The 20,868-nt window shown below is 44.6% G+C and overlaps 1 protein-coding gene across 2 annotated transcripts in view; it reads left to right on the top strand.

Annotated features, from left to right (window-relative positions):
- UNG (uracil-DNA glycosylase) overlaps positions 1-11,403 on the top strand; it is a 12,402-nt gene extending 999 nt beyond the window's left edge. The window contains exons 2-8 of one of the 2 annotated variants that reach the window (XM_008569785.1): positions 355-383; positions 533-772; positions 1,357-1,452; positions 4,077-4,174; positions 4,955-5,043; positions 5,640-5,818; positions 10,233-11,403. In XM_008569785.1, coding sequence (XP_008568007.1) covers positions 355-383; positions 533-772; positions 1,357-1,452; positions 4,077-4,174; positions 4,955-5,043; positions 5,640-5,818; positions 10,233-10,373 — 872 coding nt within the window. In that variant the 3' untranslated portion in view covers positions 10,374-11,403. Of the gene's footprint in view, positions 1-354; positions 384-439; positions 773-1,356; positions 1,453-4,076; positions 4,175-4,954; positions 5,044-5,639; positions 5,819-10,232 lie in introns of those variants that run through there. The other variant, XM_008569784.1, reaches the window with a different exon arrangement.
- Positions 11,404-20,868: the final 9,465 nt, after the last annotated feature.

Raw genomic sequence — 20,868 nt, 5'->3', positions numbered from 1 at the left:
CCCCACCTGACCGAGGGGCTGCTGGGGCTCGCCGCTGACTCGGTAAGCCGGGGCCCCCGCGTGCAGGACAGTCTTTTCGTTTTCAAAACAGATGCCGCCGTCCCCCATCGGTCGCCATGCTGCGGGGCCAGCCAATGGGGGCAAGCCTCCGGGCCCGCTGCGCCAATCGGCGCGCCGCCAGCCCGCCCAGCTCTGCCCGCTGTCCAATCGAGGAGGGCGGGGGCGGGGCCCCGAGGGGAGGGTTTTGCCGCGAAAAGGCCACGTGGGGATGCGAGTGGCGGGTCTGGCGTGGCGGGGCGCCTCGGTGCTTGGTCCTTAGTCGCGCGAATTTCTCGGGGGACGCCGCGGGCCTGCCTCACAGCCCCTCTCCCTGCCCCACTTTAGTACCAGCCTCCAAATCTTCGGACAGGGGCCAGTCCTGGGCTCCCATGGTCCGATTTTGCTCAGATCTGCTCCACAAATGGGCATCTTCCGTGGTGGGCCACTGTGTCTGGGCCGGAAGCTGCTGGCGCCCGGGACGGGGCAGCTGCAGCTCGTGACCCGCCTCTGCGGGGACCCCTTGCAGGACAGCCCCGCCAAGAAGGCCCGGGCTGAGCAGGACGAGCCCGGCACGCCGCCCTCCTCGCCGCTGAGCCCTGAGCAGCTGGTCCGCATCCAGAGGAACAAGGCCGCGGCCCTGCTCAGACTCGCGGCCCGCAACGTGCCCGTGGGCTTTGGTGAGAGTTGGAAGAAGCACCTCAGCGGAGAGTTCGGGAAGCCGTATTTTATAAAGGTAAATGCGGAAGTTCACCTTTTATAGGAGTAAACGTGGAGGCCACTGGCCCTTTGTTTTGTTATTATAGCAGGCTAAGTCCACGTTTATAGGAGATTGCTCTCATAGGCTCATAGTGACCCTCATTCAACCCCTTTTTCGCACAAAGGAGATAAAAATAAAGACGTGCTTTGAATGTGCACGTTTATATTGGTTAAAGTTGTTAAAGCCTGTAAAATGATATCATGGCTTCTTTTAAGCCACTTAGTCTGCTCTCCAGGAAAGGCCGGCGTAGTAAAACCACCAGCCAGACTGAATGAAAGCTTTCTTGGTTTTTAGAAAGGGGGGCGGAGCGGTGGTGGCGCCATCAGGAAATTAAAGCAGCCAGGTGCAAATCAACTTTGACGCAGGCCACAGAAAGAGGGAGGGAACTGGTGAGATTGAGCAAGTTATGTAGGGAGCAGATACTGTTTTTATTGTTTTTAAAAGAATTTGAATATAAAACATGGCAAAGAGTTAGATGATGCTTCATTAAAGGTTTTCTTATTGAATTCATTGGTTTCCAGTGGGAATCTGATTTTAAGTCTAGTTTATCTTTAAATCAGCTAATGGGATTTGTTGCAGAAGAAAGAAAACATTATACTGTTTATCCACCCCCACACCAAGTCTTCACATGGACCCAAATGTGTGACATAAGAGATGTAAGTACAAGTTGTTGATGAATTTTATTAGGGGAGGGAATCAAATGTATTTTTTAATTAAGGGCCCTGGAGTTAAGCTGCAATCTATAATTTCAGTAGTAAATAAAACACTGAAATTGTGAAGTTTGACTGTATTTCAGCTTATATTTACTCTTTTTAACCTTTACCAGTCATCTTTTAAAAAAAAAAAAAGAAATTTTGTGTTTTATGTTTTCTTAAAATAAGCAGTAATTTTTTCATAAGCATTTACAGAAATACCTTTAAAAATATGTTGGTATTACATCATCTTGCAGCTGTCTGGAAATTGCTTCAAAACAGAAAACAAATTTAAAAAAAATGTAAAAGTACAATTGTTCTGAAATCCTAGGCTGAAGAGATTATGGGATGTTTTGTTTTATGCTATCCCACTGGTGCATTTTGTATCTTCTAACTACTGGCTCTTGATTCCTTAGACACTAAGTTATACATTCTCCTGGGTAATGTTCCTAGGAGAAATAAGAGCTAAAGAAAAGTTTATCTCCATTGCTCATTCAGTTCAGCTCATTTCTGGTTGGACTTTAACTGGGCATGTGTTAGGCATTAGGAATGTGTTGAAATGTTTTTCTTTTGTTAACACTCTCTACACCAGGGGGAGTCCAACCACTGACCTCAGATTTGTTCGTTTTTACGACAGTATACACAGAAGACAGATTTGCAATTATTTTTAGCATGTCTTACTTTAGAGATTTGAAAGGACACAAATAGCAATTAAAAGATGACCGATAAGGGGATCTCAACCCTTGGCTTGGTGTTGTGAGCACCACGCTCAGCCAGTGAGCCATCGGGCCATCCCTATGTAGGATCCGAACCCGTGGCCTTGGTGTTATCAGCACCACACTCTCCTGAGTGAACCACGAGCCGGCCTAAGGTCCCATAATATTATAATGGAGCTGAAAAATCCCTATCGCCCAGTGGTATCAAAGCACAGTGCATTACTCATGTAGGAGCCAGAGGCTGTACCATATACTCTAGGTGTGTAGTAGGCTATGCCATCTAGGTTTAAGTACAGTCTGTGATATTAGTGCAACAACAACAAAAAACGCATTTCTCACAGTGGTTCCCTGTCATTAAGCAACAAATGACTATTAAATCAAATAGATATGAAATAAGTTAATAAGCCATCTTGATAAGGCAGCCACATCTAATACTTAGAATATCTCACAATATTCATTTTAGAGCAAGATCTTTGTTTTTGTATTTTGGCAGCTGGCAGGTACGGAATTGGCCTGTAAGGGGATCTGAACCCTTGACCTTGGAGTTATATCAGCACCATGCTCTCACAAGTGAGCTAACTGGCCAGCCCATAGTTCCTTGTTTTTTGAAGTTAAACAAAAGAAATACTAAGTCCTATTAAATTCAGTATGAGTTTGCTTCTTGTTTGAATATTATGCCCTGTTCTGAATACCAACGATCAATATAAACAGGGAACACTCAGAAAAGAGGGATCAGACCTCTGCATCTCTGAGGGGCTTCTTTGCAGACGAGATGAGAATACATTCCGAGGGTCAGGGAGGTTATGTAGCTCGCCCAAGATCATCCCTCATCCAGGCTGGAGCCTCTGAGCCCAAAAGCTTCACTTCCGGGACAGGTTGCTTCATGACAGAAAATATGCTAGCGACAGTGTGAGCACCAAGGGAAGGGAAGAGAGGTCCCCAAAAGCTTCCTGGTTATGGGCTGTCTGAAGCTGGATTTTGAAGGATAAAGAGTATGTCCGCTGTGGAGGGAGATTCTGAGAAAGGACACCATGGACGGAAGCATGGGAGTGGAGGCGACGGGGGCGGGTGCTGGAAAGATAGGGTGTGCCTATGTGCATGGCAGTGCCTCCTGTGACAGGGCTTCATTACTTCTCATTGCCTCTCACCACCCGCTTCCATGGCCCTCTTGCCCCCGACCTCATTCTCTCTGGTTTCATCTGCTAGAGGATGTAGGGGAGCAGGCACCCTCATGTGCTGCTGATGGGGAATTCAGATTGTTTCAACTCACTGGAAAGTAACTGGGCCCACATTTGTGAAAGTTTAAAATACACTTGGCCTTTGACTGGCACCTCTGCTGTTATGAATCTAGTCCATAGAAATAAAACCAACAGTGTGTAAGGATGTGCTGTGTTGACTTGAAGGGTGCCTCAAATGTACAACGTGAGAAATACAGAATGTAGGGTAATGAGTATAGGACCCTAACTACTTAGGTGATAAAAAATGGTTAACTCAGGATAGGACAGGGGTGACTAGGAGATAGCTAACTACTTTATATGTTTCTGAATGGTTGTACTTGTTACAAGGGTGTATCTACCTTTGTGATTTGAAAAATGAAGAGGGAGAAAGCAATGTTGACCCCAACTTGTTTGAAACGCTTGTCAGAGAAAGGGGGTGGGGTGGCGTGGCAGGGGGATTGAGTGAAGGATAATTTGGTAATGGGAAGTAATGGTGCCCAGTCAGTCACTCCCTTCCTGTGGTTCTCAGTTGGATCAAGACGGGGCTCCCCTTCTCATGGTGTGTCGCTTTGTGCAGGTGATCAGTCAGCCAGCTGTTCATGTAGACTGCCTACACTACAGTATTGTTTCATTCCTTGCCACCTGCTGTTCACAGGTGAAGGTTGTCATCCTGGGACAGGATCCATATCATGGACCCAATCAAGCTCATGGGCTCTGCTTTAGTGTTCAAAGACCTGTTCCACCTCCGCCCAGGTATGATTGCTTTACAGATGGACTCTGGTCCAATCGTGATCACTTTCAATGTGTACTGTGTATATTGCAGGTGTGACTGTGTGGGGGACTTTCACTAGCCTTTGGAGCTGGATCTTTCAATCTCAGCACTATTTGGAGCTGAGTCATTCTTTGTTGGGGGTGGGGAAGAGCTGTCCTGTGCGTTGCAGAATGTTGAGCAGCATCCCTGGCCTCAACCCACTAGATGCCAGTGTACACCCCCCAGTTGTGATAATGAAAAATGTCTAGACATTGGGGGGCAAAATCACTCCTGGTTAAGAATCACTGCTTTGAAGGACTTTATATATAATATATACAAATATTATAAATACAGAGAGATATAAAACTGTTACTGAGCATTAGTTGTCAATCGCTGGGCTAATTTACTATGGGTAGTGTTGTGTTGGGGGGGGGTGGCACCTGACCAGTACAGGGATCTGAACCCACGACCTTGGTGTTATAAGGCTATGCCATAACCAACTGAGCTAACTGGCCAGCCCCGGGCTAATTTATTTAGGTCTTCCAAAGTGCTATTCCTTAAATCCAGCCACAGACCAAAATAAAGGACCTGGACAGATCTACCTGTCGGATGACTGGTGGTTTTTATCTCATTAATCCCTGCCTTATGTTCCATTGTCTTTTCCAAGTGCTGGCTTTATAGGCTGTAATCTCTAACCTTTCCACACATATCTTGGAGGTTACTGAACTTTCAAAATTAGACTTAAGATTCTGCTTTATGTTTTTCTTCCGGCTTGCTTTCAGTTTGGAAAACATTTATAAAGAGCTGTCTACTGACATCGATGGTTTTGTTCATCCTGGCCATGGAGATTTATCTGGGTGGGCCAAACAAGGTAAACCAACCACTGCTAGATATATTTTGAACTGATGTCAACAGTCTTTTTTCTATCCTGCTTGTTTATATTTTTAAAAGGTTGCCATAAAGAACTCTAGAGAGCTCTGATAAAATGGCTAATTTATAAAAGTAAAAAAAAACATATATAGTATCTTGGTTTTATCCTGTGGGCAATATTTTCTTTCATGTTTTAATTATAATTTGAAAGAAAAGTTTGTTCCTTGTTAATATTTTAAGTTTATCCACTCAACCTGACTTTGACCATTTGGAAGGTGGCCTCACTCTGCTCATTTGACACGAGGCTTGTGCGTGTGTTTAAGACCTATCTACAAGATACCTTTTCTTCTGCCGAGGGATATAATGCATGTTCACTGGAAGATGCTAAAAGGGCAAAAAATAAAATGCCCTCTTATTTCCTCTCCCAGAGGTCACTACTGGTCATATGGTAATGCTTCCTTTATGACTTTCTTCAGACAGCAACACTGGATCCCATCAAGCGGATGGTTTCGTCATGTGTCTAACTCCTGTTGTTGAGTGTTTGGGCTGATTTGTTTGAGGCTACTTTTAATGTGTTTCTTTGGTGTGTGTTTGTAGGTGTTCTCCTACTCAATGCTGTGCTCACAGTTCGGGCTCATCAAGCCAATTCTCATAAGGAGAGAGGTTGGGAGCAGTTTACTGATGCAGTTGTGTCCTGGCTAAATCAAAATTCGAATGGCCTTGTCTTCTTGCTCTGGGGCTCTTATGCTCAGAGGAAGGGCAGTGCAATTGACAGGGTACGTTTTTTTTAACACTTTAAACAGTTTAATGAATTCTAGCAATCTTTGCTATGTGGTCCTGGAAAATACAGGTCACAAAATTTTTATTTTCCCTTAAGGCTATTATAATTAGACTTGAGTTTTCCATTGAAAATTGAGCAGAATTCAGACAAGTTATAGGAATAATGAATTGTGTATGAGGAAAGCAACTGACCAACTTGTGATTTAACATAGGTAGTAATATAGGCCTAAAGTCGCTGTATGCGTATAAGATACAAAGGTCCCTGGGTACCATTTATTTAACAGGTGTGCTTGCTATAAGTGATGAATGAGGCAAGAGTCTTGTTTCCAAGAAATTTGGGAGCATATAGAAAACAAAGAATTACACTTAATCACAAATTTAACTTATCCCTGAAAATACTATTCGTGGTAATCATTAAACTTTAATTGCTAATACCCAACATGACCAGGCTTCCCTCCCTGCATCCTCCCCCAGCTTGCTACCTCTCTTTTCAGTAGGCCACCCTTATCCATGGTTTCACTTAACCCACTGTCAACCTCAGTCTGAAAATATTATGAGGAAAATTCCAGAAATAAAAAATTAATGAGTTTTAAATAGCGCATCATTCTGAGTAGCATGATGGAATCTCATGCCATCCCGCTTGGGATGTGAATCATCCCTTTTTATCCAGTGTATCCACACTGTAGATGCTCCCCACCCGTTAGTCACTTAGTAGCCATCTCAGTTATCAGATCAACTGTTGCTGTATTGCAGTGCTTGTGTTAAGTCACCCTTATTTTACTCAGTGATGGCCCCAAAGCACAAGAGTAGGGGTGCTGGCACTTGAGATATGTTAAAGAAAAGCCGTAAAGTGCTTCCTCTGTGTGAAAAGTTGGAAGTTCTTGACTTAATAAGGAAAGAAAAATCAAATGCTGAAGTTGCTAGGGTCTAGGTAATAACGAATCTTCTTTCTGTGAGATTGTGAAGAAGGGAAAAGAGATTTTACCGTTGCACCTCAAACTGCATAAGTTATGGCCATAGTGCATGATAAGTGCTTAGTCAAGACGTAAGAGACACTGAATTTGTGCATGGAAGACATGAACAGAAATGTGTTCCTGTCGACAGCAGTTGGGGTCGCTACTATCTGAGGTTTTAGGCATCCACTGGGGGTGCTGGAATGTATCCCCCATGGATAAGGGGGAGCTGCTGTATGTAGCTGCTGAGATCAAAAACCTAGAAACCATCCTTAAATCCTCTCCTTCCCCACATCCCCTTAAATCCATTCATTGCATCAGTAAATCCTGTCAACTCCACCTCCTAAAAACGTCCCTATCCTACTGCTTCTCACCGTTCCCACTGCTGCCACACTGTGCTGCGCTGTGAGTTCTGTCCAAGATGACCGTGGTAGACTAGAGGCCATGGTGTTTGATGGAGGAGGAGACACTGAACTGGGAAGTGAGGGTGGGGGAAGATTTTAGAGTAAATGTTCAGTAATGAAGGAAAAGGGCTTAACTGAGGTGACCCAACAATAGTTTCTGGGGTATCTGAAATGTCCCAACTACAGTGAACCCCTTCCCTGTGTCCAGCACTGGGTCAAGTGCTTTTCACGCAGTTTCACTTAACTCTCACAAAGGCTATGCATGTAAGAACACACTTATCCATCCCCACTTTGGTTCTTAGAGAGATGAAGTCACTTGCCCAAATTTGCAGTGAGTGGCAGAGCCAGGATTAGAGCCTGCTCTGCGGAGCTTGCTACCATGTGTTCCTGAGCACCTGCTGAGCAATCTCTTCACCTGGGCAGGCCCAGTGTGGTCTTCCAACAGCTGAGCATGATTCTACGCCAGGAACAGTTAAGTCTAGAGACTTCACTCACATATTAATTATCGCCCTTATTTTCTCTTAAATGGAGTATTTTCTTTATGTTTCAATTAAGTTTTTTTTAAGGTAATAGATTCCCATGGTTAAAAAATAAAGTGTATTAAGATATGTGGTAAAAAGTCTCCCTTCCATCCTAGTTCCCATCTGTTCAATTCCTCCCCAGCTTGGGTAAGCACTGGTTTTAGTTTCTGATGTATCCCTCTAGGGTCTCTAGGCATATACAAGCAAGTAGCAATACAGTACATAAGTCAGATTTTCAGATGTAAAAGTTTCTTTCCCTTATAAAGGGTCTATATGAATGAACAAGATATTTTCAGGGGTTTTCTTTCTAAAGGAAGGGAATAGCAGTGGAAAATAATCTTGCATGCATGACCTAAGATCTGAACTTGTATGCATTGCTAGGATCTGATTACGTAGGTACTCAAGATGTGTATGAGAGTAATTTCTAACCTCTGTGCCTTAGGTATATGGCCGTTCTTATTCTTTATATTGGTCATCTTTATTATTATTAGACATGGTTTGGGTCTGAAAGCAAACAGTTGTAGAAGTAGTTTGATCTTTAAAACCAAGTTGTTTATCTCAGCCGGGTGTCTCCCGAGCACTAGATCTAGACATTCACCTGCCTCCTTACTAGTGTCCCATCGCACATCAAATTCAACATTGTCCAGACTGCATTTGTCTTTCTCCATCCGTCTCTCACTAAACTTGCTGCTCCTCAGCAATAAAAAATACCACCATCTGCCCAGTTGTTCAACCAGAAGTCTGTGCCCCTCCTTGGCACATACGCACCTCTCTCTCCCACTCCTCCCCTCCTTCTGTTTCCCCCCTCACTTCCCCTATGCAGTCAGCCATTCATTATCTGTATTCTTTCTTCCCTCCTACTGTCTCTCTAATTCTTCTCTGCCTTACCCCCTTTGCCTTGGTTCAGGCCTTCATCTGACCTCACCTGGATGTCTGTAAGGCCTTGGCTTAGGCTGGCAAGCTGGTTTTGGGGGGATGGCCCCCAGCCAGCCTCTCTGCCATAACTCCCCTTTTTCCACTTTGAGCTCCAGGCTGCCTGAACCGCCTGCACTTTTTCACTTTGCCCCACTTCCCTGCCTGCCTTTGCGCAGTCTGCTTCCTCTGCCCAGGGCGCAGAGGTCTTCTGCCTGGGAGCCTGACAGGCCTGTGCTAATGGCCGAAGAGTGTTAAGAGCTTGACCTGTATCACTTCTCATAACACTCTGAACACGTCGTCGTTCATTTGACCCTTCACGGTAGCTTCATAAGCTTGATGTTGTTGTTACTCCCAATTTATAGATGAAAACTGAAGTGCAGCTTGGAGAGCTGCAGGGACTTCTCATGCTTACTCACTACTCAGTGGCAGAGCTGGGGCCTAACCCAGGCAGACCAGCTCCAGGCTCTGTGCTCTTAACCATGCTGGGCCGCCTGGCTCTAATGACCACCCCTCCTAGACTGAGCACCTTGAAGGCAGGGATGTTTTGAAAAACAATGATTTGTTAGGTGGTTTTTATTTAAATAAAGAAAAGAGTAAAGAGGAAAACAATAATGGTTCATAGTCTCCATGCTCAGGTAACTACAGCGGTCCTTTAAAAAATCAAAGCATTCCATTTTAGTGCTGAGGCAATTCAGACAGTATGGAAAAGTACAAAATGGAAAATAAACGGCTTCCACTGCTTCCTTTCCCTAAGGAGCTGCTTTATTATAGTGTCTTTGGTATTTTTCCGAAGAAACTTAAAATGTATTTACCACTTGACCTTGCCTTTTTTTCACTTGGTAAATTTTGGAGGTCTTCCCATATCAGTACATAAGGGGTCTTAAAAAAAGTTTATAGAAACATTCATATTATCTTTTAATACCTTTTTTTTTTTTTTTTTAAAGATGACCGGTAAGGGGATCTCAACCCTTGGCTTGGTGTTGTCAGCACCACGCTCAGCCAGTGAGCAAACCGGCCATCCCTATATAGGATCCGAACCTGCGGCCTTGGTGTTATCAGCACCGCACTCTCCCGAGTGAGCCACGGGCCGGCCCTTTTAATACCATTTTTTCGTGAACTTTTTGAAGTACCCTCATACACAGCTTGACTTTGTTCTTCTAGAAGCTATGTGGTGTTCCACTGTAGGAACATTAGAAGAATATTATATAGCCAGTTGCATAAGGCTGGATTTATATTAGGTTTTAGCTTATAGAAGCAGTGCTGCAGTGAGCCCCCTTCTACACACATCTGTGTAGGTATATGCATCATGGTGTCCTTCCGCAAACAATCTTAGCAGTGGAATTGCTGGATAATAAGATATGGGCACTTAAAATGGCACAGAGATTGCTCAGTTGAAGGGTGAGACTGGTCCTCTTTGTATCGTCAGAGGCTAGCAAAGGTAGTTGGTTGCACTACAGATGAATTAACAAATGGACTTCTGTTCTAATGTAAATGCTGGAGGTATATGCACTTTGGAAGGTGGAAGAGTGTAGAGAGGTCAAAGGGGCATTATATAGCCATAAACTGCAAAGCCATAGACCCACATCTGCCACCTCTTATTCTCTGGTTCTTTTTCAGAAGCGGCACCATGTACTGCAGACTGCTCATCCCTCCCCGTTGTCCGTGTATAGAGGGTTCTTTGGATGCAGACATTTTTCTAAAACCAACGAGCTGCTGCAGAAGTCTGGCAAGAAGCCCATCGACTGGAAGGAGCTATGAGTGATCCTGAACTGAGGGGTGTTCTGTCTCCATCAGTGGTTTTGAGAAACTGCTATTGAAGTATTCGCCAGTTCTGAAGTTGAATGGAAAAGTTCTCTATTAATTCTTAAGTACTCTTGCATAAAGGGAAAAAGCTTCCGGAAAGCAGTGTGAACCAGGCTGCCACAAATGGCAGAAACAGCAAAGACCGAATGTCTTTCTCTGCACCATGGCTTTGGCCTAAAATTCAGATGAGGTCAAATACTCACCTGGCTCTCTTCAGCTCCCTTACCTTTACGAGTAAAGGGGGAGGTGCGCACCTTTTTGTACAGCAAGTAGTTTGGTACCTGCTGCTACTTTTTACCCGGTAGGTTAGACTCCTGCTTATAAGGTGTTGGCTGTTTTTGTTATAAAAGAAGCACCTTCATCCCCTGCGCAGCCCACAAGCATTCCAGAAGAACTGCCTGCCCTTTTGGTCTTTCAAGGGGCCCTTAGGCTCCTCCTTGAAGGAGGCAGGGAGATGTTTTGCAAGTTTCTGGAAATCTGGCCCAGGAATTAGGGAACGGCGTCCTGATCATAGTAGAGGTGAAGATTCCGTAGGAATAGTCCTTGGTTTGAGTCTTAACAGATAGAGGCTGAGAGAAATGAGCTGGGTCTTGTTTATCCTGTAATTTGGGGGTGTTTCTTGGAATAAGCGGTGGAAGTTGAACAAGAGGAGAAAGGGGATTTAAAAAAAAATTTTTTTTTAAATGGGTGATTTTCTCCTAGAGTTATCCTGAGTTGGAGTTTTTAAGGCAACACAGACTGCCAAATTCTGTTTTTTATGGACAGAAATCACTGGTATACTTTTTTCTACAACACTGGAGAATTTTACTTTTTGAAAAGATACTTATGCAGATTACATATTTTTTTCAATCCTTTTTTTAAAGAGACAATCTTTATTGGGTCTGCACCTCCATCTTTGATCTTGTTAGAGATGTTTTTGCTATTAGCCAGGTTAGAGTTAACCCTGCTCGAGTTTGGAAATAAAGATTGTTTAAGTTTCGCTTTGTGCCGAGTGTCTTGTGTGTGTCTGGGCCCAGGCGTGCTATTAGCCAGGTTAGAGTTAACCCTGCTCGAGTTTGGAAATAAAGATTGTTTAAGTTTCTCTTTGTGCCGAGTGTCTTGTGTGTGTCTGGGCCCAGGCGTCCGGGGACGCCCTTGGGCTGCCCTTGTACTTGGCCCCCTGTCTGTGGTTCCCATGGCAACCATCGTCTGCAGGAAGGACCGCCCCGACCCCGCCCCCTCCGCTCCGATAGAGCCGCCCACTCCTCCGCCAGGCCGCGGTAAGCGCTGGGCCGGGTTCCGGGAGGGGCTCCCTGGAGCAGGGCCCCACCCCCAGCCAGGAGCAGCACCCAAACCCCGAGTTCTGTGGACAGGCTACCTCAGGGACAGCTTCTGGCCTGGAAAAGAAAGCGATTCTTTGGGGATCTTGGCACGCCCATCATGGCTGCGTTCTGAGGTGTCCTGTGACGAGCTCGCTCCGCCGTCCTCCCTCAGCTACGGTTTCCAGACGGGCTGGCTCCCTCGTCCTCCCTCAACTCCGGTTTCCAGACTGTTCCCTGAGAATCTAGACTTCAGGTGTAGGCCAGGGCACCAGGAAGACTCTTGAAAGCCCACTGTCCTGCCAACACTTGGCTCTAGTGGCCAGGTGGGCTGTCAGGATGAGAGGCGGGATCCCCTGGGGTCTGACGAAGGAAGAAAAAGTAGGGGAAGGGTTGTGACAAGTCTGCTTTTATTGAAGTGAGCAAGAAGGTGCGCCCAGGGAAGGCATCGAGATTCGAGGTGGAGGGACCTTAGTTTTGCTTGAAAATATTGCTTCCTCTCTGGGCCTCAGTTTCCTCATCTGTGAAAAGAAGGGTTTACGATTCCACATCCTGTGATCAGCAAACAGGCTTTCCCAGGAGGAAGATGCATGCTCTACCTGCCTGCTGGTAGCTTTGCCGCCTTTCCTAAGCGTTACAATGGACTCATCCAAGGTAGAAGTGAGGGGATGTTTCTGTACCAGTTAGCAGTTGACGCTTCTCTCCAAGTGCAGCCCTGCCAGTAGCGGGGGACCTCTGAGTTACCACAGATAATTCAAGAAGCAAACTAATTATTTGGGTTTTTAAACAACATTGAACTTTAGAAGTGACACTTTAAACAACATAGCAGCATCTTACATGGTTATGACCACCCAAGAAATACAGATTTAATCAATGATTGTTTAGAAACAAGGTTCTTCATTTTGATTAACGTTTGAAACTGTGGTAGCAATTTTTCCACGTTTTGGGTTTGCTGGTTCTAGTACTCAATGTGCAAAAATAAATGAAAGGCAGTCTTAGCCTTTTAGGTCAGGGGTTGGCATACTTCCTGTGAAGGGCCAGACATTAAATATTTGAGGTTTTTCAGTCATCCGGACTCTGGGAACTACTCAACTCTGCATTATAGAGAAAGCATCCATGGGCAAAATGTAAATGAACGGGTGAGGCTGTGTTCCAATAAAACTTTATTTATGGACATTGAATCTAATATGATTTATGGATATTGAATTTAATAGGATTTTCGTGTGTCATGAAATCTTTTGATTTTTTTCCCCCAAGATTTTCACATGTATGAAACTAGCTTAGGAGCCGTAGAAAACGGGCACAAGGGCCATAGTTTGCAGACTCTTGTCGCCTGTTGCCACTGCCTAGAGCGGTGGGAAGGAAAAGCAACCACTGGGTCATCCAGGAAAGAAGAAATTTCACAGCAGAGGGAATGTGTGAGCTGTGAGCTGGGTATTGAAGAAAAACGAAAAATGTAGTTTCCAGGGCAAGAAGAGGAAGGGAGCATTTTATGCAGAGGAGCTGGCCAAGGCAGAGCCAGGTAGCTGAGGATCCACATGTGTGGATGTGGAGAGTTCCACATGGCAAAGTGTGGGAAGCAGTGAGAACCTGGCCAGAAATGATTCCTGTCTCCTTTCCCAGGTAAGGAAAAGAGTATCTGCTGGCAGCTTTTGGAATTGGTAACACAAGGAAGTCAATGATTATGCAAATGTTGTACTGGGAACCCCAAGTTATAAAATAATTCATTTTGTGAAAGTCACCACCTGGTTTTGATCTGAGTCCAGTGGGGAAAGGTTGGGGAGTGTGAATTGTCTGCTCTTAAATAGACTTCAGGATGTTAGTTTGCTTGCATTATTACGTTCTCTCCCTCTTACAACTCACTTTCTGCTTGGGTTTGCTCCTGCTATAAAAAGTCTTAGAGGTTTTGATGGAGAAGCAAACTTTTTGGTGTATATGTGTGTTGCATTATTACGTTCTCTCCCTCTTACAACTCACTTTCTGCTTGGGTTTGCTCCTGCTATATAAAGTCTTAGAGGTTTTGATGGAGAAGCAAACTTTTTGGTGTATATGTGTTGTAGTGGCTTTTCATACTTGTCAAACCTTTGAAATCTACAGTAAAGAAAAACAGGTAGGCAGGGGCTCCGGGCTACTTTGTGTCATTTGAAGCTGAGGAAAGCCTGGAAACTTTGCCTGCTGCAGATGGCCTCCTTTTCCATTTAGAGTCCTTCTGATGCTTTAATTTGGTTCTCACAACTTAAAGTTCCCTTGCATGTTATCTCAGTTGGAACCAGGCTTTAAATTTTAGCAGTATGTTTGGAAATGCAGATATTGGTGAGTGGGGCAGACCAGGAGATCAATACTTTCCATTCTTTGCTTCTCAGTTATGTATCTCCTTTGTTCTGTTATGTCTTGGTGGAGTTTGTGGCCAGGGAGAGGAAGGTCGTGAGGCTTCAGACAAGTGCTTAGTGCTCCTCAAGCCTGGGCAAACTTTAAAAATATTAATGCCAGACCCCACCCCCAGGAATTCTGATTTAGTTGGTGGGGGAAGACATCTGCATTCTTCTAAAGGGTCTGGTTTGCAGCAGGACCAGCAACTTCTCTGCAATTATCTTGTTTCCTTAGGCCATGTGGTCATTTGATAATTATTTTTGGCAGACAATTTGACATGTATGACTTTTAGAATCTAAGATACATTTTTAAAAATACCTGTTTCTGTTAATGTTCATGTGTTTGGTGGAAAGCATTTATGAACAGCTTTGGTTTCAAGCCTTCCATTTGTATTCTAGAAAATACCTGTTGTAAAGAGATAGAGTCAAGGGAGACAACCGCAAGACAGTTGTTTGTGTATGTGTCTAGTCTTTTTGAAAGTAATGAGTTTCATTGGAAAGATATTATTAAGTGCCTGTTATGAGCAAGCCACTGTGCAAGAAGCTCAATGTATATCATTTCATTTAATTTTCTCAACCACGTGGTGAAATAGTTGACGGGGACACAGAGGCTGAACCATTTGCTCAGAGTCACAGGTAATAAAACAAGGGTTCAAACCCATATCAGCCTGATTTCAAAGCCTAATATTCTTGCCACTATCGACATACTGCCTAGATCATAATTATTTGGAGTCATTGGGGAGGAACTTTTAAAATGGAATTTAAAACAATTTCCTTGAATCACAGAAGGCTTTCCCGGGAAACATGGTTTGAGAGGCACCTCTTTCAAGGGATCACATGAGCTACTCTGGAGTGAAGTTTTCTTAATAATCTTAGAACCATCCTAGGGGCCACCACTTATTGAGAACCTAAGAGTTCACGAGCATCGTGCTGAGCACTTGACCTGCTGTGTTACTGTAGTGGGTTAGAAATCTTGATTCTCCTTTGATCTTAGAATAGGATTTTTAGGTAATGAATGAACCAAAAGGTTCTTGAATATGGGACAAAAGTCCACAGATAAGGTTGGCAAAAGCCATCTAATCAATTCTAATCACTGTTGAGGGATGGAATTGTGTACTTTGACTGTTTTAGGTTGCTGGTTTGATTCTAGCTTGAATGACTATTGACTATTTAACCTACTTATTGTTCTTGAGATATGTTAAGGAAACTCCTTGAATGCTGTTTAAATATGCTAAGGAAATTGCTGTAGGAAGTATGTGGAAAAGAAAATGTTTACTAAGGACAAGCTGTTGGTGAATTAACCTAGCTTTTTACAAATTACATTCTGGAATGTCACATTGTTAATTTACTGTTGTTACTAGCTTTACACTGCCTGTCTTTATGTCCTTCTTTGATGATTGAATCAACAGATTTTTCTTGTGAAACTTCCTTGTCAATAAAAAGAAAGGCTGATTTCGGATCAGGGCTGCTCCCCTGATGGGTGGCAGTCCCTCCAGGCCTCATTGATTGTATTTTGAGCAAATTCTTTCTTTCTCTTTCCTCCATCTCAGTTACACAGAGGAAAGTATAACACGTTACTTCATCCCCGACTCCTACAACATGTACACGGCACTGTCCCAGGTTACAGCTGGTGATACTGAGGCTTCAGGAGAACACGAGTAATAAGCAAGAAGTCCCCTTCCTGCTTCCAAATCCAGCGGAGAAAATCACAAGGAATGCATTATTTGATGACTTTTCCTTATTAGAAAATAAGCCCACAAATGAAGTATGGGCTGCACCTCCCACAGCAGCGCTTTAGAGTGTTCCACACAGATTCTGTGCTCTTGCCGGTTTTTCCACTTGCTGTTTAGTAAGGTGCATCATCCTTGTTTACAGAAATTGGAGCCACTCACCTGCCATTTCCCTTCCCTTTTGTCTGAGCACAATGCACTTCTGAATGGGCCTGCTTGCCTGCTCCAGTAGGGACCTGGAGGTGACCTTTGTCCCACATGCCTCCAGCCCCCTCCACGTTGCAGAACACTCTGTAACTGCAGCGGGTGCTGAATTTCTTTTCTGCTGAGACCTAGCAAGAGCCAGCTGACCTGGAATTGGAATGGAGCACTGTTTTTAATCTGCAAGTCACAAGAAATTGGAAACATTCCACTAAGTGCCATGATTCAGGAGGGTTTTGCCAAATCTTTTCAGGGGAGAGAAGTCAGGTGTTCTTTTGATAGTGTCTGCCTTCCTCATTCAGGCTTTTCACTGTAGGCTCCTTGTTTCTCGAATGACTGACAACCTCTAGGCAGTTAATTTTCAGTATGTCACAGGAAGGCCAAGATGCCTTTGTTCCTATTGCTTACGACAACTTGGACTTTAGCTGCCTCGTGGCTTAGATATCTAAGAATTTTGAAGTAAAGCAAGTTATGGGATTGAAAGGCAGAAAGCAGAACTCTCCCTAATGTGGGATCTTTTTCTTCTTTGCCTGGGTATTGCTGCTTGCTGTTCAGAGCCTTGAAGGTTAAATGCTCCAAGGATATTTTTAAACAGCAGGGGCCAGTTAATCTAAAAGTGACATTTACAGTCACAACAGAGAGCAACTAGCAGGCTTAGATTCAGGCTGTCACCAAACAAGGAACTTGGAAAATGTATACCTGAGTGCACAGTTGAGAGGACATGGGAAAAGAAAAGCTGAAGAGCTAACATGGTAAGTCAGCTCACCCCTCCCTGGGATCACCCACTATAAAGCCAACATGCAAGTGAACAGGAATTCAGTGTATGGTGGGAGCTGCCCCGTGCAAAAGTGTGCACCTGGGACTTCCAGGGGAACAACAATTCCTGTTATGTTTGAGGGAAGCTGATCAGAAGGCCTGGCTCTGTAGTGTTGATGAAGGAGAAGGGTCTTTCTTTGCATCTGTTAAGTTGTTGTCTTGCTGGGGATCCCTGAGCACCTCCTTCATCCTTTTCACAACCCCATTTAAAGGTGTCTTTTGTTTTGCCCCCAAAGCTTCTGCCTTAAGGAAAAGTATTCTGTTTTCTATAGCTGTCTCATCTCTCAAACTGTTGCTCATTTTTTAAAAAAAGCAGACTCTAAGAGTAAAGCATATGCAGTGGTCCTATATTGCTAAGACATGGTTTTCTTTAAATTTTTAAAAAATGCATTACAAAGTAATGTACAAGTAAAAGAGTCAGGCGGTCCAGAGTATAATGGGACTCTGCGCCCTTGTTCCTGTGTGACCCTCCTCCAAGGGAGCCACTGTGCAGTCTGGTATGTAACCCCCCAGACTTTTTATTCTGTGCACTCACCCAGTACATGGCTATATCTCTCAAGTCTATCGTTATTATTTTTTAACGTAAATGGCTTTCCATATAGTCCCAGTTTTCCCAGTACTGAGGGGTATTCCAGGAACTCAGGACTTTCAATTTAAAAACTGAAAGGGAACCAGCCTTTTATCACCTAGGAAGAGGCAAGCTCCAACTCCACAGGCTTAATGCTTAAGGCCACAACCTCTTCTTCCAGGATCTCACTGCTGGCTGGTTGCTGAGGGCTTTGTTAGAGCCGAATCCATGCAGATGAAGAGGGAGAGCAGGGCAGGTGCTCAAGGAGAAAAATCGCTGACATCAGAGCTGGACAGGACCTTGGGATAGCCAGCCAGCATTCTGGGCCCATGAGGCCCAGCCCACCGAGTCTGTCTACTCATCCCCAAATCCCTGATAGCTAATCCAGACTTCCAGTTAATACCTGTTGAATAAAATAACCCTAAACATAAAAAAAGAAAACAAAAACTGAAAGGCAAAGATACTGTTTTATAAATTGCATGTTTCTTCTAACAGTGACTTGGAGTTCTTTACAAGATGTGATTTCTTTACTGACTTCTCTAAGCTTTAAATGGAAAGATCCAGCCAATCCTAAATCACATGATCAGACATGCAAATCTGAGACTTTCTTTGAGAAGTTCTGGGAAGGCATTTTATGTTTATGAAAAGGAGTTTTATTTACTCCTGCTGAGGTATGGTGTAAATTTCCTCTTTCTTTTAACACCTTTAGATCTGAGACAGAAATTAGAGTATTACAAGTGATACTTGGTATTCATGGGGAAATATTTTAGTTTTTTTAAATAGATCTTTAAATGATCTTATCCCAGTAGGATAAGATCACAGTCCAATGTGATCTTTAGGATACCTTGTTCTAATGCTTCCTCTGAACTTTGACTCAGGGACTCCTCCCTTCAAAGGAGAGTTCATTTGCATGTGGCAAAGGCTGGATGCACAGTCAGAAATCTTGCATTTGATCTGAAAAATTCATGCACACTTCACAGTCTATTCTAATAGATCTCTCAATGTGCTATGATAATAGTAAACTTATTACCATGGAGTAAGATGATTTTCCAGGAAGACAGGCTGCGTTTTATTCTAGGAATCCAGGCTTCTTGTACTGGAGAGTTCAGGATAGGCACAGCAGGGAAACCGAGGTATGGATTAATGGGTAGTTGGCACTAGGTGGCACGCTCCAGGCATTTGACTTTTATCTCGCATAATTCTGAGGACAATCCTAGGAAGGAAGTGTTATTTATTCCATTCCGTAAGCCAGGAAACCAAAGTTCAGAGAATTTTCATGATGAGCTCAGGCCAATCAGATGACAGATTGGCAAAGCCTCCACTCAGTTCTGCTCAACTGCAGAAGTCCTGCCTTATGGACTCACCCAGGATGCCTTAGCCACTCTTATCTGCGCTGGGGCCCCAGGAAACACTCACACTCCAGAAACAGCCCCTGCAGTTAGCCCAGAGTTTTGTGCTGCCCTTGTTAAATAATTAAAGCTCCCTTTTTGAATCAAATTAAATCATGAATAAGAGTGATATTAAAGGACAACCTGAACACACTCTCCTTTCTATTTAGGAGTAAATCGGTCATAGACTTCAGTACTAACTAGAATAATCGATTGTTGGAAACACTCCGCCCAACTGATTTAGAAGGCTTTCCTCACTTGGTTATAATGAAGACTGTGGTCCCTTATTTCTACACTCCCAACAAAGTGGGGCTTTTGGAGACCTCCTGCTGTGAAATGATAGCCTGTACAAGGTGGAGAAGGGGCTCTGAGTCCAATCAGTCTGGGAAACACGAGGTTGCCTGTGGGGAGTCCAGACCCTTCACAGTAGGACTTCACAGAGCCTTTACTTTGCAAATACAGAGGGACTCTCCAAGATGTGACTTTGGGATTTGGCCCCAGAAACATTCTTTCGGGGGGGGGCAGGAGCGGGGCTATCTTTCAGGACTGGTATTCCATGGCCACCTCTTGAAAAACGTTGAGCAGTTTCATTTTGTACCTTCCTCATTTCTGTGCAGGATCCTGGGAGGCAGGGTTGAGGAATGGTTAAAGTTCACAGGCTGGGGCTCTTGAGCAGGGTGCAAGGGCTGTGTGTGTGTGTGTGTGTGTGTAGCTCCATCTCCCAGGGTTCTGGATGAATTACAACAGGGACAAGCTAGAATAGGGTCAGGGAGATCTGCTAATAGCCTATTGCACTAATTCAGCGTTGAGGTAAGATGGCGGTGGGTGTAAAGCTCTATTTGCTTTCTCTTATGTCTGTCTCTCTCTCTCTACACCCACATGCGTGCACACACACATGCACACATTCATACATACACGTGCACACATTGGGGCTGGGCAGTCCAGGTCCCAGCTCTGCCACTGACTGATGATGCGACCTTGGGCAACAGACTTCCCTGGTGTGCCCCATCTCATTTGTAGAACTGGAGCACATGCTTCTTAGGGTTTTTGTGGACCTTTAAAGGGATAATAAACGTCAAGTGCACAGCCTAATAGGACTCAGTATATAGTGAGTGTTCAACAAAGATTCGCTTTTATTATTATTTAAGCTTTTGTTGGTTCATTGGGGGACTGCTGTATGCCTCCCAGCATGTCTACGCTGATTTACAACAAAGCCGTGTCTTCAGAGTCATCTTTCCAATGCCTGCTTGCTAGGGAAGGGGTTCGGGGGAGGTGAAATCAGGAGTTGCTGATAAATCTGGGCACACCTGGGTTTTATGCCTTGTCTGCTCTCACAGAGCTTACCTTCTGGGGGTAGACTCATGTATATGTAATAAGGACGCATTTAACTACAACCTGTGACAAGTCCCAGGAGGAGGAGGTCAGGGAGCCAAAGGGCGTAGAGCAGGAGCTGGGCTTCTGTGGTGTCTCCGGCAGCCCCTGATAGTGCAGTAAGAGGGAGTGGGGCAGCGGTGGGTTCAGCTGCCCATGCTGGGGTTGCCCAATGCCTCACCTTGACACCTACACCCTTGGAAACTCAGTGAGGCAGGAGGATCCTCCAGGTGGGCAGGAGGGTGGGCTTGGCCCACAGTCGCACCCGAGCTAGGTACAGACATTAATCCACCCAGCAAGTACTTACTAATTGCAGGAAAAGTGAAGGAAAATGGTCAGGGCCCGTCAGATGTTCAGAATCTTGCTGAGCATTTGATGTAAATATGCACGTGCACCCAGGTGTTCCTTGGTTATTGTCTAATGTAATTGCACGTGTGCACCCAGGCGTCCTGGGTTACGGACTTAAGTATAAAGGAGTGGCTCTGAGCCATGGTGCTTCCCGCCCCCGGGGGGGGGGGGGGGGGGGGGGGCCCATGGGGTGGTCGCTGCTGCTGCTGGAGGCTGTTGCTGCCGGTGTGCCTGGGATACCCCAAGAGGCCACCGCTGTTGCTGCTGAGAACTGAGCTCATGTCGTCTGCCAATGGCTCCCAGGATCTTTCCCAATTACCTAGTGTGGAGGTAGGTAATTACCTGCATGTGAGGGGTCTAT

The sequence above is a fragment of the Galeopterus variegatus genome, unplaced genomic scaffold (assembly GCF_000696425.1).
Source record: "Galeopterus variegatus unplaced genomic scaffold, G_variegatus-3.0.2 Scaffold529, whole genome shotgun sequence".
NCBI lineage: Eukaryota > Metazoa > Chordata > Mammalia > Dermoptera > Cynocephalidae > Galeopterus > Galeopterus variegatus.
This window is presented reverse-complemented; position numbering and strand designations above follow the sequence as displayed.